The sequence below is a fragment of the Alternaria alternata genome (assembly GCF_001642055.1).
Source record: "Alternaria alternata strain SRC1lrK2f unplaced genomic scaffold CC77scaffold_20, whole genome shotgun sequence".
In the NCBI taxonomy this organism is placed as follows: domain Eukaryota; kingdom Fungi; phylum Ascomycota; class Dothideomycetes; order Pleosporales; family Pleosporaceae; genus Alternaria; species Alternaria alternata.
The window spans coordinates 639-14248 of record NW_017306209.1 but is presented as its reverse complement, the minus strand read 5'-3'; the positions used below and the strand labels follow the sequence as shown (position 1 = coordinate 14248).

The window sequence follows — 13610 nt, the reverse complement described above, 5'->3', positions numbered from 1 at the left end:
CATCTCCAGCAAGCCAAGGTCAAGATGGTGAGAGGGATTGAGATGACGAAGTAAAGCCACAACTGTTTCGACACTAAGAGGTTGCGAGACTCGGAGTCAAAGTCTACAAGGTTCATTCCGAACATCGTCTGTGAATAGTTTAGCCTTAGTCCTAGCTTCTAACATGATAAACTTACCGCCACGAATGAGAACGGCAGATAGAACGAAGTCACAAGTGTAATAGCTCTAATCGCGACAGAATCTTCGCGAGCTGATCTTGCCATCTGGAACGTATTCTGACTCTGCCCCTTGGCGAGCTGCTGGAAGCCCAAATTTAGTGAGTCCAATACTGATTGCGCAGTGAGCTGAACTCGTTTTTGGAGATATGCGCCCTGGTTTATATATGAAAGAGCCTCCTTTCGAAGCTCTTCCAGGCTCTGGTGAACGGCTACGCGTGCATCTTTATTCCCATCGTTTGCTTCCAGCAAATGATCGCCAGCTTGTTCAAGGTCGCGAATCAGTTCGTCCAGTGCTGTCAACAAAGGCTCTGCTGGTAATATTCGTTTTTCGATCGCACGGACTTCTTTGAGTGTATCGAAAGTCACCAAGGGCTCTTCTAGAGCTGTACAGGCGGGCTTCAAATCCTATCCATTTGTTAGTACAGTCTTTGGTAACTTTGCAGCAACTTTACCAGCTTCAAGAGCAAAGTCTCATGATCTTCCAGATAATCTCGCCAGGATTGGAGATGACTTGATATCAACATTGTGTGAATGATTGTCGGAGTCGATATTATTGTAGATCTGCCCGATACTTGTTGCAGTCTCTTGCGGAGGTAGTCATCAAAAAGTGCGTTCGGACTTGGGTTCACTATCAACAATGTGGACCTAGAGCCCTTTTTGTTGTGGATTTGATAGATACCAGTATGCCGGATGACCCACGGATTTCCAGACTTGACGTCTTTCTTCTCAGGATATTTATAGACCCAGCCGAACTCTGTCATCTTCTGTCAGCCCAGACAGGAAGCACCAGGAAGATCTACTGACCGGATCGGTCGGTGGTAAACACCGTATGAGAGGTGCCGGAATATGCTTCCTCAGTGGGCAAATGACGTGCATGGAAGCACCTGAGAATCTTCGAGAAACCACAACCAACTTTGCAATGATCCATGAGAGTAGAGACCATGTCTCGGCTTGCATTGAGAGAAGCCCATGTGTGCTGCTGATGGAGAAGACTGGATCTCATTGTTAGTCCCGAGAGATGCTCGCTCAGAATATGCCTACTATATGTCTATCCCGTTACCGAGAGTTTCTCGTCTAGCGCTGCGAAGATGACTGGACAACTGCGCCTCATCTGTGAAGGTAAAAGTATCCGGGTCGCGTGATGAATCAACGCCCAGTTCCAATATCTCAATCAGATGTTTTTCCTTCCGTTTGGAAAACAGTCGAGTATTTTCCAAGATTTTTGATCGTATCTGCGTTGTCGACAACGCAAGTGAACGTACATCACTTGGTTCGTGACCGGGAAGACCATCGGCAAACATTGTGATAGAAACGGGCTGGCTATGCAAGCTGTGGAGAGGCGCATAAACTCTCAAAATTCAAAATGTATTCTATAGTGAGTTTCGCTCGACTACGTGCTTATGTAGTTCCGTATGCACAGCCGAAACGCTGTCAGGCTGTGAATGTGAGCCGCCGATCTGCCTCACTAGGCTGACAAGATGCCTCAGTCTTGTGCTTCGCTGCAAATCCATGCCGTTAGCACATATTCAACCGCTATGTCATCAGTCGTGTCTGCTCACATCCACTCGTCCTGTAGGCGTTAGTGGGACCTTCGAGCCTGATGCACGAGTAAGCCACTTACGTCAGTAAGTTCTCTGGGAGCCTCAAAGGTGAAGAATCCATCTTTGACCTCGTTTATCCTGAAGTTCTTGCAGTCGGGAAATGTCTTCTGGAGGAAACTAAGCAATCCTGTTCGACTGTAGTAGCGATCGTTTGCCTGTAGTCGAACCATAGCGGGAGTAGGCTGGAGAAAGATGGTATGTAGTATCTCGATTCCGCGAAGCTACACAGCATAATATACCACTATAAACACGTTGCACGAGGATGTGATGCAGATGACAAAGAGTCTGGGGGCTAGGGTATGTGCTGGCGAAACTGCTCGGGAGCAAACTGCCACAGGATTGCCACTTTGTGAAGGCTGGCGCGTCCACATGATGCGCGGAGCGCTGCTGCAACTGGAAAACCGACCACACAGCCGTGCAGCTGCGGCGCGAAGCTGGAGGTGGCAGCACGTCCTGCGAATATGCACAGCCCGGCTCTGCAATTGGTCTTGTCACATGGGCCGTGGTTGCCTCGCGGGTTTATCCCGTCCCCGCGTTCCCCCATCGCCATTGACATCACCCGAATGACAGCCGCGAAGCGAACAATAAAGGGCCCCACGTTCCTCCACGCGTTAGAGGTGTACCTTCGCGCGTTGCAGGATCGACCTAACACATGCCGAAGCCTGACCCTCGAGCGCGCGCTATCGTGTATCACGGCTGCATGATTAGGCCGTCGATTTAGCTGGAGATCGCCTAGTTCCAATGAACGCTCAGCGGAGGCCTTCATCACCGCGCTCGAGCACATCGTCCTCACGGCCTCGCGACACTACCCAACAACAGTACCTCTCTGGACAAATTAGCGCAAGCATCGAATCCACCATAGTAGGAGTTCCACACAATGAAGCTCAGATACGTCGATTTTTACCAAAAGGTGATCTAACAACCATACTGAGCGAACAAGCGCTGAGGATCTACCTGAAAGAACTACTCAGCGAAAGCACCGATGAATTTATCGACAATGCACTCTCTAGAATAACTGGTGATCCAGAACATAATGAACCTCCGAGAAGGGCCCTGCTTGCGCTTTTTCTTTATCACCAGCGTTCCGGATTACTCCATCATTTCAGGAACTGGCTGCTATCACAGAACGATTTTCCGTCGGACAGATGGCTGCCCTTCGACCAGAACCGCTTGACGAATACGATTCCAACGCAATATCATGAATACATTAAGGATTACCAATACATCTTTATTCCATCCACGATCAAAGAAGGCATGCACGACACATTCCAATCCAAAGAACGGTTGCCCTACATTGGCGTACCTTTGGCTGTTACAGACGGATCGTCGGGAACTGTCTTCACAAGAGAGGTCGCACCAGGTCACTGGGAAGAGAAGCGCAAGAATGGTCTTCATGCATCGGCGGATACGATAAAGCCGACAGTGTTGGCTTTTAAGGTCTTCAGTGGTGGGCATATTGGGCAAGAGGCTGAGACGAATTTTGAAATCGAGCGCAGCATGCTCAAGGACCTCCGCAAAAGCAATTATACGCATAAGATGATCTTGCTGGATTCAGGGAGCTTTGTCATTCAAGATGAAACTCGTGTTATACAGCACTGTTTGATTTTCGAACGCGCGACTTACACCCTCGAAGACTTTCTCACCCTCGAGAAGAAAGCGCAGGCGCCCTGGACCGGCGGTCGATTACTTACAAATCTGGTTGACATTGTGCAGGCGCTAGCATGTTTACATGACCATTTCGATACTCTCCATCTCGATATAAAACCCGACAACATACTCGTCTTTGATAGGCCTCCTAGTCAATCGGAAGATGGAAATCTAGAAGAGGCCAAATTCGAGTGGAAGATCAGCGACTTCGGTCTGGCTCGTAAACGCAAGGCAAAGGAGAGGACAGGACCTCTATACGACAGGAATCGTTCAGCATCTCAATCTGCCTCGCTTCCTGCAACAAGACCTGCAGGAAGATTTCAGGCTCCAGAGGTTCAGCAACGTGCATCCAGCAAAGCAAGTGGGGCCAGCGATGTTTGGTCCATGGGATGTGTTATTCTCATGGTGTTAGGTTTCGTGGTTGACGGTCCATCTAGAGTATCAGAGCTATTGGGAAGCCTGCGCTTACTGATCCAGAAAGGCGGGGTGACTGATAGATTGTTCTATGTTACAAATGATACATATCAGTGGAGAAAAGTAACGTTGTGGGTGGACTACCACTACGAGTATCTGGATAGCTATAAGCCGGTGATCGGGGACGTTCCTGGAGTCCCACAGATGCAAGCAGCGGTGCACCCCGGGGTCGTGGAATGGTCTAACGAGTTATTTTCCTACTGTGCAGATAGACCAGAGCAGCCGGTATTGAAGGAAGCACTGGGTATTGTGTTTAAGCGCGTTCTCTTGATCGAAAAGAGCGAAAGGATTGGAGCATTTTCCTTGAGCAAGCGTCTTGCCGATGTGAGAGACCGTTGGAAAAAGATAGAGGCCCCCAGCGAACCCCAAAACGACCACCTAAAATCCAGGAGCCTGCATGATCCGGAACCTAATGACGATAATGGCATCACTACACCTCCACATGGTTCGGACAATCAGGGCGGAAGCCCTGTGCCTTCTCCTATCGTTGAAGAACCACAGCCAGTTGCTCTAGATCATTCCATGCTATGTTCAGCGATCACGCAGATAAGTGCTGTTAGTCTGGGAGAACAGCCTAGGCTTTTGGAGGAAATCCGAAACGAGCTCAGGAGAGACCCTAGCCAAGTGAGAAGACCTTGTCCTCTACCTAAGTGCTATAGCCATCCTATCCATGTGGCAATACGGAACAAATCATATGAAGCTCTCAAAGAGTTACTTCGCATCGCCGATTCCGATGATCTAAACATTCGCTGCTCCGGTTGTGGAGATCGTACTGCATTGGAGGAAGCATGTGAAGAGCCTGGGGACGAAAAGGCCTTGACGCTTTTTAAGCCTCATAAGAGCAAACTGGAAGTCACTAAGAGTTTCTGCGATGATCACAAATACATGAAGAGATACGCGATGAATGCTCTTAAAGAACTACGTCAGGATTTGGGGCAGCAACAAAAAGATGTAGGTCGGCTCCGAAGAATCCTGTCAGGTAAATCCAACGGCAGTTAGGATTATTGACTTCGTGCGACATCTTCGTCTACCTCATTAGGCCTGTATATAGCTGTAAGATAGCTACATAGACTCAAGCGTATTACTGTATCTTGCTTTCATTTTGATGAATCGGCTTTGGCCTCAGGGGTCGTTAGAGCGGTAGGCGAAGGTAGTTGAGTGCTGGTTTACTGTATCTGGGGTATCAGAGGCCAACATTGCGCTGCGCAGCATGTGATTACTACCCAGAGGATGTCTCAAGAACAATTACATTAACATTAATATACATCAAAGCTTCGCCAAAGCCCTCTACGTTTGCGCATTCAACCGTGCAGTCTCTGCTATACTGACACCCAAGCCATGTGCTTGCTGCTTCGTCGTGTCGTGAGCGAATGCACCCTGTACTACTTCTGGAGTGTTCTGTGGTGACTCAAGTTCCCGTGTCTCTGGACTTCCAGGAAGCTCAGCAGGCTTGTTGGTAGATGGCGAGTAAAGCTCAGCTCTTGTCGTGTCTCCTCCCAGTTCCTGACGGCCCGTGTGGTAATGAGCCCATTTCTGTTGTGAGTTTTGGCCAGAATGGTCCCAAGAGTATGTCGGAGGTGCTACGTATAGTCAGTGAAGAGAAAATCAAGGCCGGTTGTACAAAGAACATACGTGAGAAACCTGAAGGTGTAGTGGGCGATGCCAGTTCTGCCTTTGGTATCACCAAGGTGTTTGCCGCCTCTGTCTCGGTACTCTTTTTCTTTTGGTTACGCCGCCGACGCCACAAGAAGAATATGATCGCTGCGATGATAATCAGCAAAGCGAGTGAGCCTCCTACAGCACCTCCGATGACCGCACTAGAGGTTCCACTGGGACTGGCGGCAGCTGTGATCGTAGACGTGTCACTAGGCGCTGGAGATATACTGCTGGCGGTCGAAAGTGCCGTAGGTGCAGGGAAAGAGGATGAGAGTGCAATGTTAAGATCATGAAAGTAGTGATACTGATCAGGTCGATCCCAGAACGACGGTTCAAGTTCTCCTTCCGGACATGTCGAATTGTTCATACACGGATCCTCGTTGCAGCATCCCCAGAACGTTGGCGCCATGTTACAAGTCCACATGGGTGTGTTACCACCACACGATCCGCCGGGTGATAGGTTATATAGTGATGAAGAGCGACCTGCCGGCCGTAGCATGTCACCGAAGCAGCCATGCACGCACGGATCCGACATACAGCACCCAAGAAACTTCGTTCCCGTCTCGCACGCATACCTGATGATGGTTAGAATTATATCTCGTAACACTGTCGAAATTCGCTTTATTCCTTAAAACCATTCCGTTCTGGTGAGTTTTTCGACGTACCAAGTACCTCCACTGGGACAAAAGAAGTCTCCTGGCTTAGCTGCTGTATAGTTGGGATTCGCCATGGCGGAAATTACTTTCTAAAATGAAAGACTGACAACCTTAAGGAAGTCAAGAATACGGAGAACAATGGAACATGGAATTAGGCTGAGGAATGTAGAAATGCGAAATGCATCTCAGACACCCAGCATACTTAACAGCTTATGATTGCAGCTCCAAGAAAGCCAAGTGCTTGCGGCCCAAGATAACATAATTCCGTTGTTGTTGTAAGGGATCCCGTGATGGTCGTGGTGAAGAATGCCTTTATCGATTCCAGCGAAGGGCCCCCAAAAGGCCGGCAATGGGACCCGAATTGGGGTAGTGGCCGCCGTGGCTGCGAGGGTGGTGTTGGGTGAGAAGCTTGAGGAAATCTGTTTATACGCCCTGCGTGAGTGAAGAGGGAACAGCGCGCAAATCGAACCTATGAAACGTCCTGCGGCTGACGAAAACGGAAAAGCTGGGGCCACTAAGTTAGATTTTGGTGAAGGCTAAACCCCAAGATGCACTGTAGCGAAACTTCCACAGCGCGGTGGTCGTATAAGCTGCTTGGTGAAGTCACCGGTTGTATGTGTGGGGTCTGCAAATAGCAGCGATGAGTTGTTCACACTAGTTGTGAGCAGAGGTCTGGATATTCGATGGTGTGAGTGCACCAGCTTACTCCGCCAAGGACATATCCTCCGTAAGGGATGCAAGCCATGCAAGCCATGCGTATTTATTGTGCGAGTTTTGATTCGTACGATCTTGTCAAATTGGTACGATATCGACGGTGTCAAGACACGCGTAGCTATGCAAGGGCTCCCTTCAACGGCAGACCGTTTGCGTTTATCTCAAAGCGTGAAGTTTGAGGGAGCGTGCGACAGAATGCAGGATACGAAAGAGGCTGGGTAGGTTAGAATGCCCAGCCTTACGCAATTAACGAGCTAGTCGGACGCTCCTACCGATCGATGCAACTGCCGCCAAGGAGGAGGATGTCGTTAAGCTGTCGCTGACAGGAAGGATGCGCGTTAGAGGTCTCTTTGTTTCTTTGTTTGATTTTTACTTAGATTCAGCCGCGTTGTGCGCTTCTCAAGATAGAGCCGTCCATTTGCCCTGTGAAGAGTGGCCTTGCTAGCGTCCGTGCCGCACAATTGCTGCGTTATGGCAGCGCGCTACATTCGCTCCTGCCGACCAGACCATGCCTGGGTGAAATAGTTGTCGCCGTCTCTGGATGTCTTGCAGCGCGCACATACGACTCCGAATCTACGGCCAGCTAGCACTGGTCTGAACTACTGGGGGATCTACCGAAATGTTGTGTTTGCCTGAGTACAGATGCGCATTGAGGCGATAGACCGTGGCTGCCCCGATCAGGTAGTTCCCAAAAGCGAAGATGGTAGCAAGGCCACTCACGACAGCAATCTGAACTGGAATCAGCGAACGGAACAAGACGATATCTCTTCTCACGTATCTGAGTTACCTTCACATCGGGGCCCCATGGGGATGACGCGGCAGCACGAGCGTATATCAAGATCAAGAGACCGATCAGCAGGTACCATATACTGAATGAGAGTAGCATGATTGGCATTTGCCAAACGTAAAGATGATGGCTTTGGATAGCCTTGTCTCCCCTAAGCAAGGCTTGGAAGACTCGCAGACGCTCTCCGCGGATACGAGACAAAGTTACGTATTGCTGTGTTCCGCTGCTAACAGCAATCATGGCTGTGATTAGAGATGCGTATAGTGCAGCTTGAGTCGTCCATGGGGCCGATTCAATGACTGGCCACGAGAAGGCACTGCTTCCAACGCCGGCGAGTAGAACACCCTACGCGATCATGTCAGCCTCAAGACCGATCCAACGTGAGTTACCAGATATCTTACAGTGACATTCACCGAGATCAACTCGGCCTTTTTCTCTTCTATCCACTCGGCGCCCGTCGTTTCCTGCAGTGACGCCACGTTCGCGTGCCATGGTAGGAAGCGTCGGGAATGGCTGATTACATCTGCGAACGACACTGTCGACTTGGGCATCCTGGTAAGATAGTCCGGGTAGGGTCGGCTGTGTTGAATATCTATGTAGAAAGACCTCAGCAACAACACCTTTGTCGCCTAGGTATTCAGGCAAGCAAGCAATACATGATTGCAGCCTCGTCAACGCCTTGCGGGTTAGCTTTCCCGTGTTATACCCTGCCATTCGCTGCCTCATACGTATCTGCTGCAGCCGCCGCCAAACAAGACGATGCAGCGGTCATCGCCTCGACAGTCGCCGTCAATTGGCTGGATGGGATGCAAGAGAGCACGAGGCTGCACAACTAGGAATAGGCAGGAAGGAACTTTGACAGCACTGTCGGTCGTGAGGTGGCGTTGCCCGCTATAATCCTCTGGGATAGGTGGGGCAAAACGTTATCACAACGATGCAAAAAGAAGAAAAGCAAAAAGAGAAAAAGAAGACCGAAGCAAAAAAAGGTAAAAAGATAATGTCAGCGGTGGGATTCGAACCCACGCAGGTTGCCCTATGAGAAACCTCTTGAGAGTGCGTCTTCCGAAGAAGACAAGCTTTCGCTTGAGTCACACGCCATAACCACTATTAGATGTTAGATGGGAAGTTGTCGAGCGTTGAGAGAAATACTTACCTCGGCCACGCTGACTGATTTGATGAAAAATTTTCCGTTTTGAAAATATATATTGCAATTATTGCTATCTGGATCGCAGCGGCAAGTTTGGCTAATCATCACCTTGCCTGCAAAATCGTAAGCTCAGCAATGAATGCAACATAGCATGAGTCAGACTAATTTCCGCTATTAAGAGAATTTAAGCATAACCTATGAGTGTGCGACACGGCTTAGCTGTTACTGCAAAATCGCCTTAGGTAAAGAACGCTGACACGGAGGATCAACATGCTTACTCGCTGCGGAGCCTTAATTCGGTAGACTTCGCCTGAAACGCGAATTTGTCACACAGCTTGCTGAATGGTGTAATCTTTCGAGACTGGAACCAGTGATGCATCCATCACATCTCAATGTCGACATGGGATCTTTAAAGACTAAGAAGATGAAATGAACAACTTTGGTGCTTTCTCTACCTTCAATCATTAACTTACATCATTGAGCCTTCTAAGGCTTTGGGAGCGCAATAGCGCGCAGCGCTTGCCATATGCGAATATCCAGAGCTACTTCGCAAACCTACACATGGAGCTATCTCTCTTTAAGAGGCACCATCCGCCTCTATCTATCGCACTAACGAGTCCCAATAAATCCTGATACCCAAATCTGACCGGATCGTAGAGTCGCTTCTTCGTGTTTGACAGTCCTGATCTTTTGCCCTGTCTTATTCCACATTGCAAGCGACAACCTGCGACTCATCAACCACTCACCGTATTCGGTCTTCAACTAGTTGAATTCAATGCATGCATGTGCGAATTCGCATGGAACGGAGATCATCTTGCTCTTGCATCGCACCGTGTACACAGTATCTGTTAGTAGATCTTCTGAACTACCTAGGTATAGGTACGGGTATTAGAGTGCCTGGATGGTCTTTTTCGATAAGCGTTTCGCAATGCAGTGAAAGTGAAAGGTACCCAGGTAATCCAGACACCGTTAGATCTGCCAAGCTCTTGAGTGATGGAAGCGCACGGATTCTGCCTACATGCACGATCCGATGCGCCAGGTACCGGCCCCGCCAAAGACACACACACACACATGTAGGGCAATCTAACGGCATCGATGGGGCAACGACGCCGTCGACATAGCTTAGCAGGGTCGTCTTTGCGACTGACGTACCCTCACCGGAGAAGCAGATCGGACTCGGAGCTCGCAAATGCTACAATCCCGGCCAAGACGCTTACTCGCCTACTGCTGAACAATGCTCGGCGCCACCTCCGGGATTACGCATTCGCCAATCAAATCACGGCGGAACGGTTTTCCCCTTTTCTACCCAAAGAGTCTGACGATCTGGAAGTTGTAACACTGTTCAACAGGTGGTTAGTTGCGCCGCTTTTGGTCAGCGACCAGGATTTGAAGCAGATATTACCATTTCGCGCAGCCGATCAATTGGAATATGACCCAATGCAACCGCGTCAGACCTACTGCTACTTCCGATCTTGGCCAATGCAGAAATGGCAACTGGAGTTGATCATGCACGCGATAGAGGCAGACGGTTATGCGTTTGAGGCCTTCTCAAACTGGAAAGATGCTCTTCATACGACTGCGAGTCACAGTGTTGTGACTGCACGATACGTAGGAAGCACTTCACGAGAAGACCCAGTGAGGCGTGCCAAACACCAAAACCGCCGAGGGGCTACAAGCTTTGTAGAAAAGTTTGAAGCCAAGATATGCGAGCTTTTACCAGCAGTACCATCTAGAGGAATGTTGAATCTTGTAGAGAACAGTTCCCTGTTCTATGCAAATGCCCGGCTAGCAGTACAAAGCGACTTGTATGAGGGGTGGATGATATCCTTCTTCGATCCGCGCACATTGCTGAATCGACAACGCGGAGGCATTAACTCTTCTTTTCTCCCGTCTCATGAAGACTTCTGCATCTTGCTCAGGTGCGAGACGTCCCTCATGGCTAAGATCGCCGCTTTGCATGCTAAGAAAGACAATGGCCTGACAGCAAAAGTGCGCGATTTGTATCGACCACTGGAAAGCTCTATTCAGACAATGACCCGCGATCATCGTTCGATTGTCAACCATCTGAATGCAGCATCGCGACAAGCCACACCTCTACAGGTCGATGGGCGAACTATGCTAGTCTTCTGTGGCCTACAGACTACGAAAGCGTCAATAGAGGAAGGGAAAGGATTCTTTGATGGCTCCACCTTATCAGCCCGGTTTAGCAGGACAATCATAGAGATCCTAGCAACAAGCGAGAGTCCAGGCTTTGGAAGCTGCTTCGGAAGTGTCCGCCCCATCCTCTGCTTCAACAATCTTTACCAATGGGTTGGAAATGAGATTCAGTCCGGGAATGTTAGCAATGTAAGTCATTTGCTAACATCCTGTAAGTAATCATGCATAGCTTACATAAGTAGGACGTATTTTATCAGTGGCTTTCGCTCATAAAGCCACTCATCATTGTAACATTGGGCAAAGAGGTCGCAAAGGTTATCAACAAGAAGTCAGGCTATACGCCCATTGAGAAGTAAGATCAAAAGATTGTCCTGAACAAGCTCCTCACTAAATCTGAACAGCCTCGTACGCGCAGCTGGAAGAGCACGTGTGGTGAACAGAGACAAGGAGGAAGAAGCGATTCTTATACTTCTTTTGCATCCTGGCTTCGATAGAAGGTCACAGCAAAGTTCTCTACAGCGTAGGATGTTTTTCCTACCAAACATAGCCGTATGGGTATACCTCGACTCTACATTGAAGGCCTTGCAGGAGGAACGAAGTCGCCCATGGTCTCGTCAGGAACTCTGTCAGTCCATCAACGCGATCGCTCAAAGGAAGCTGCAACAGTCGGGCTTTTACGATGCGTTAAACAGCGTTTCGGAGCATTTTCTGGTAGAGCAAGCTAAAGCACATCCCATATCTCACAGGATCAATTCTGAGCCAGCTCATGACGTTCGTTCACCAATACTTCGTCCATTCCATTCCAACACGGTCGCTTCAGATAAAGCCGAATGCTTTTTCTCTGATTGTAAGATACCCACAAAATCCGTGCACAAACTCATGCTCGGGCTCAATATTCATATCTAATAATACCATTAGGCGGCGTGCACATGAGATCATTTTTTGAGGGCATTGCAGATGGATTACGAACCGCTCAAGGCAACCCTTTCTCTCGAGAGCGTCAACGACAAATCAAGTCACTCTACCGACCGCGTATCGAAAGCCTAACAACATATCTAGACCCAGCAAATCAAACGGGTTGGACTGATTTCCTGATGCATCAGCCAGAGGGTTGTCCTCTGGTGGCATGTGTTGAGGCCCTTGAAGAACGGCAATCAATGCCTCTAGCCAAGGCTAATCTGCTCAGGCTCTACGAATGCAGAGATCTCGACCAGTTTTCCAGCCGACGTACTGCTCTGTCCTCAATCTGTGCAGATTTCTCAGCTCGTCAGCTGGAATGGATCAAAATGCAACAACGTCGCGGACCAGAAAAGTTCTCGCCAGCTATCGAACACCAGCAAGTCCGCGGTATCTGTGTATACGTCAGTCTATCGGGCACTCTCACGATATGTGGCGAAGTTCATGGTATCCAGAAGCAGGCCCGGATCAAGCACAAAGCGATAGCTGTGAAGACTTGGCTTGACAAAAGAACGATTGATGTCAAGGCAAAACGTATCGACGTATTAGACGGCCACGGAGACAAGTTGCACACAGTCAGCAGAAACTCGTGCAAGTCTAAAGATCTGTGTGCTCTCTGGGATTTTATGCTTGGACTTGATCATGCTACCGTGTCTTCGGGGATCGTGGTAGCTCAACAGGCTGGTAGCCACGATAAGGAATCTTCGAGAGAACCTGATGTTATAAACTTTGAACGGAACCTTGGTCAAGTAAAAAAGTCTGGCAAGCCGCCTTTGAGACAAAACCAGCTCGGTTCCAGGACTCAGAACTCCCCGCCCCAAAAGATCGATGCGCTCTGGCTCCTCAATCAATTTGTAAACGAGCGGTTTCCTGCCGGTGGACTTTTCTGGACTGGAACCCCGACGCTCTTCCCGGAATCTACTGCAGACCTTCAAGGGTTCCGAGAGTAAGATTCTCCAATGATATAGCGGGTTTTACTGACGTCAAATAGATTCTTGAGGCAACCTCCCTACTCTGATCACTCATGGTCGACAGAATGGCTTGAGCTTCTAGATGAACCGAACAGCCTCGTCACACTGTCAACATCGCTGAAGTGGTTGAGGAATGTGCAGATTTTACGCAAGAACGCGGCTTCTTCAACGACTTCCCAAGGTAATGTACTTCGACGGCAATGTAGCGTGTATAAGTTGGGTCCACGGAAGGATGGATGGTAGTCTTCGAGTACATACGATAGCTGGCTCCAGACATTACTGCAGCTTTTTATTTAGAGGAACACAGGCTGGTATGTGACTTCAACCGCACAAGTTCTGCGGCGTTAACCCGGAATACCTTAAGATTGATGTATGAGCCTACTTGACTAAGTTTTGTATAATTTCATTCGGACCTACCAAAGGTAGAAAACCTCGATTCAGCACATTATTGAGGAACGTTCTCGTGTCAAGACTGAGTCGCCCGAAGATATCGTGCGGTCAGGTGTGTCTGATATCGCTAACATGGTTGGCAAGCGAGTGAGCCAGGCAAGCGAGTGAGCCACCCCACCAACTTTGCGCAACCTACGACCTCAAATCACTTATGGCTCTACCTACCCCAACTCAA

General features: G+C 49.1%; 5 protein-coding genes across 5 annotated transcripts; 2 read left to right on the top strand and 3 right to left on the bottom strand.

The window, feature by feature from the left end:
• Positions 1-158: 158 nt before the first annotated feature.
• On the bottom strand, positions 159-1519 carry CC77DRAFT_1064628 (hypothetical protein; the record flags this gene model as incomplete). The annotated part of the gene is made up of 4 exons (XM_018528748.1): positions 159-623; positions 671-972; positions 1023-1210; positions 1260-1519. The coding sequence occupies 4 exons, from the start codon at positions 1517-1519 to the stop codon at positions 159-161; spliced, it is 1215 nt and encodes a 404-aa protein (XP_018382166.1).
• Positions 1520-2376: 857 nt separating this feature from the next.
• Positions 2377-5218, top strand: CC77DRAFT_1023509 (hypothetical protein). The gene has a single exon (XM_018525676.1). The coding sequence runs from the start codon at positions 2561-2563 to the stop codon at positions 4937-4939; it is 2379 nt and encodes a 792-aa protein (XP_018382165.1). The 5' UTR covers positions 2377-2560; the 3' UTR covers positions 4940-5218.
• A 9-nt stretch (positions 5219-5227) lies between these two features.
• On the bottom strand, positions 5228-6326 carry CC77DRAFT_1011817 (hypothetical protein; the record flags this gene model as incomplete). The annotated part of the gene is made up of 3 exons (XM_018523729.1): positions 5228-5520; positions 5573-6171; positions 6262-6326. The coding sequence occupies 3 exons, from the start codon at positions 6324-6326 to the stop codon at positions 5228-5230; spliced, it is 957 nt and encodes a 318-aa protein (XP_018382164.1).
• A 1213-nt stretch (positions 6327-7539) lies between these two features.
• Positions 7540-8304, bottom strand: CC77DRAFT_1011816 (hypothetical protein; the record flags this gene model as incomplete). Its single annotated transcript, XM_018523728.1, has 3 exons — positions 7540-7695; positions 7754-8098; positions 8155-8304. 3 exons carry the CDS (start codon positions 8302-8304, stop codon positions 7540-7542), a joined length of 651 nt encoding a protein of 216 aa, XP_018382163.1.
• Positions 8305-10408: 2104 nt separating this feature from the next.
• Positions 10409-13407, top strand: CC77DRAFT_338172 (hypothetical protein). The gene is made up of 6 exons (XM_018531322.1): positions 10409-10819; positions 10891-11246; positions 11300-11409; positions 11459-11904; positions 11976-12960; positions 13006-13407. Exons 1-6 carry the CDS (start codon positions 10795-10797, stop codon positions 13226-13228), a joined length of 2145 nt encoding a protein of 714 aa, XP_018382162.1. The 5' UTR covers positions 10409-10794; the 3' UTR covers positions 13229-13407.
• The last annotated feature ends 203 nt before the right edge of the window (positions 13408-13610 follow it).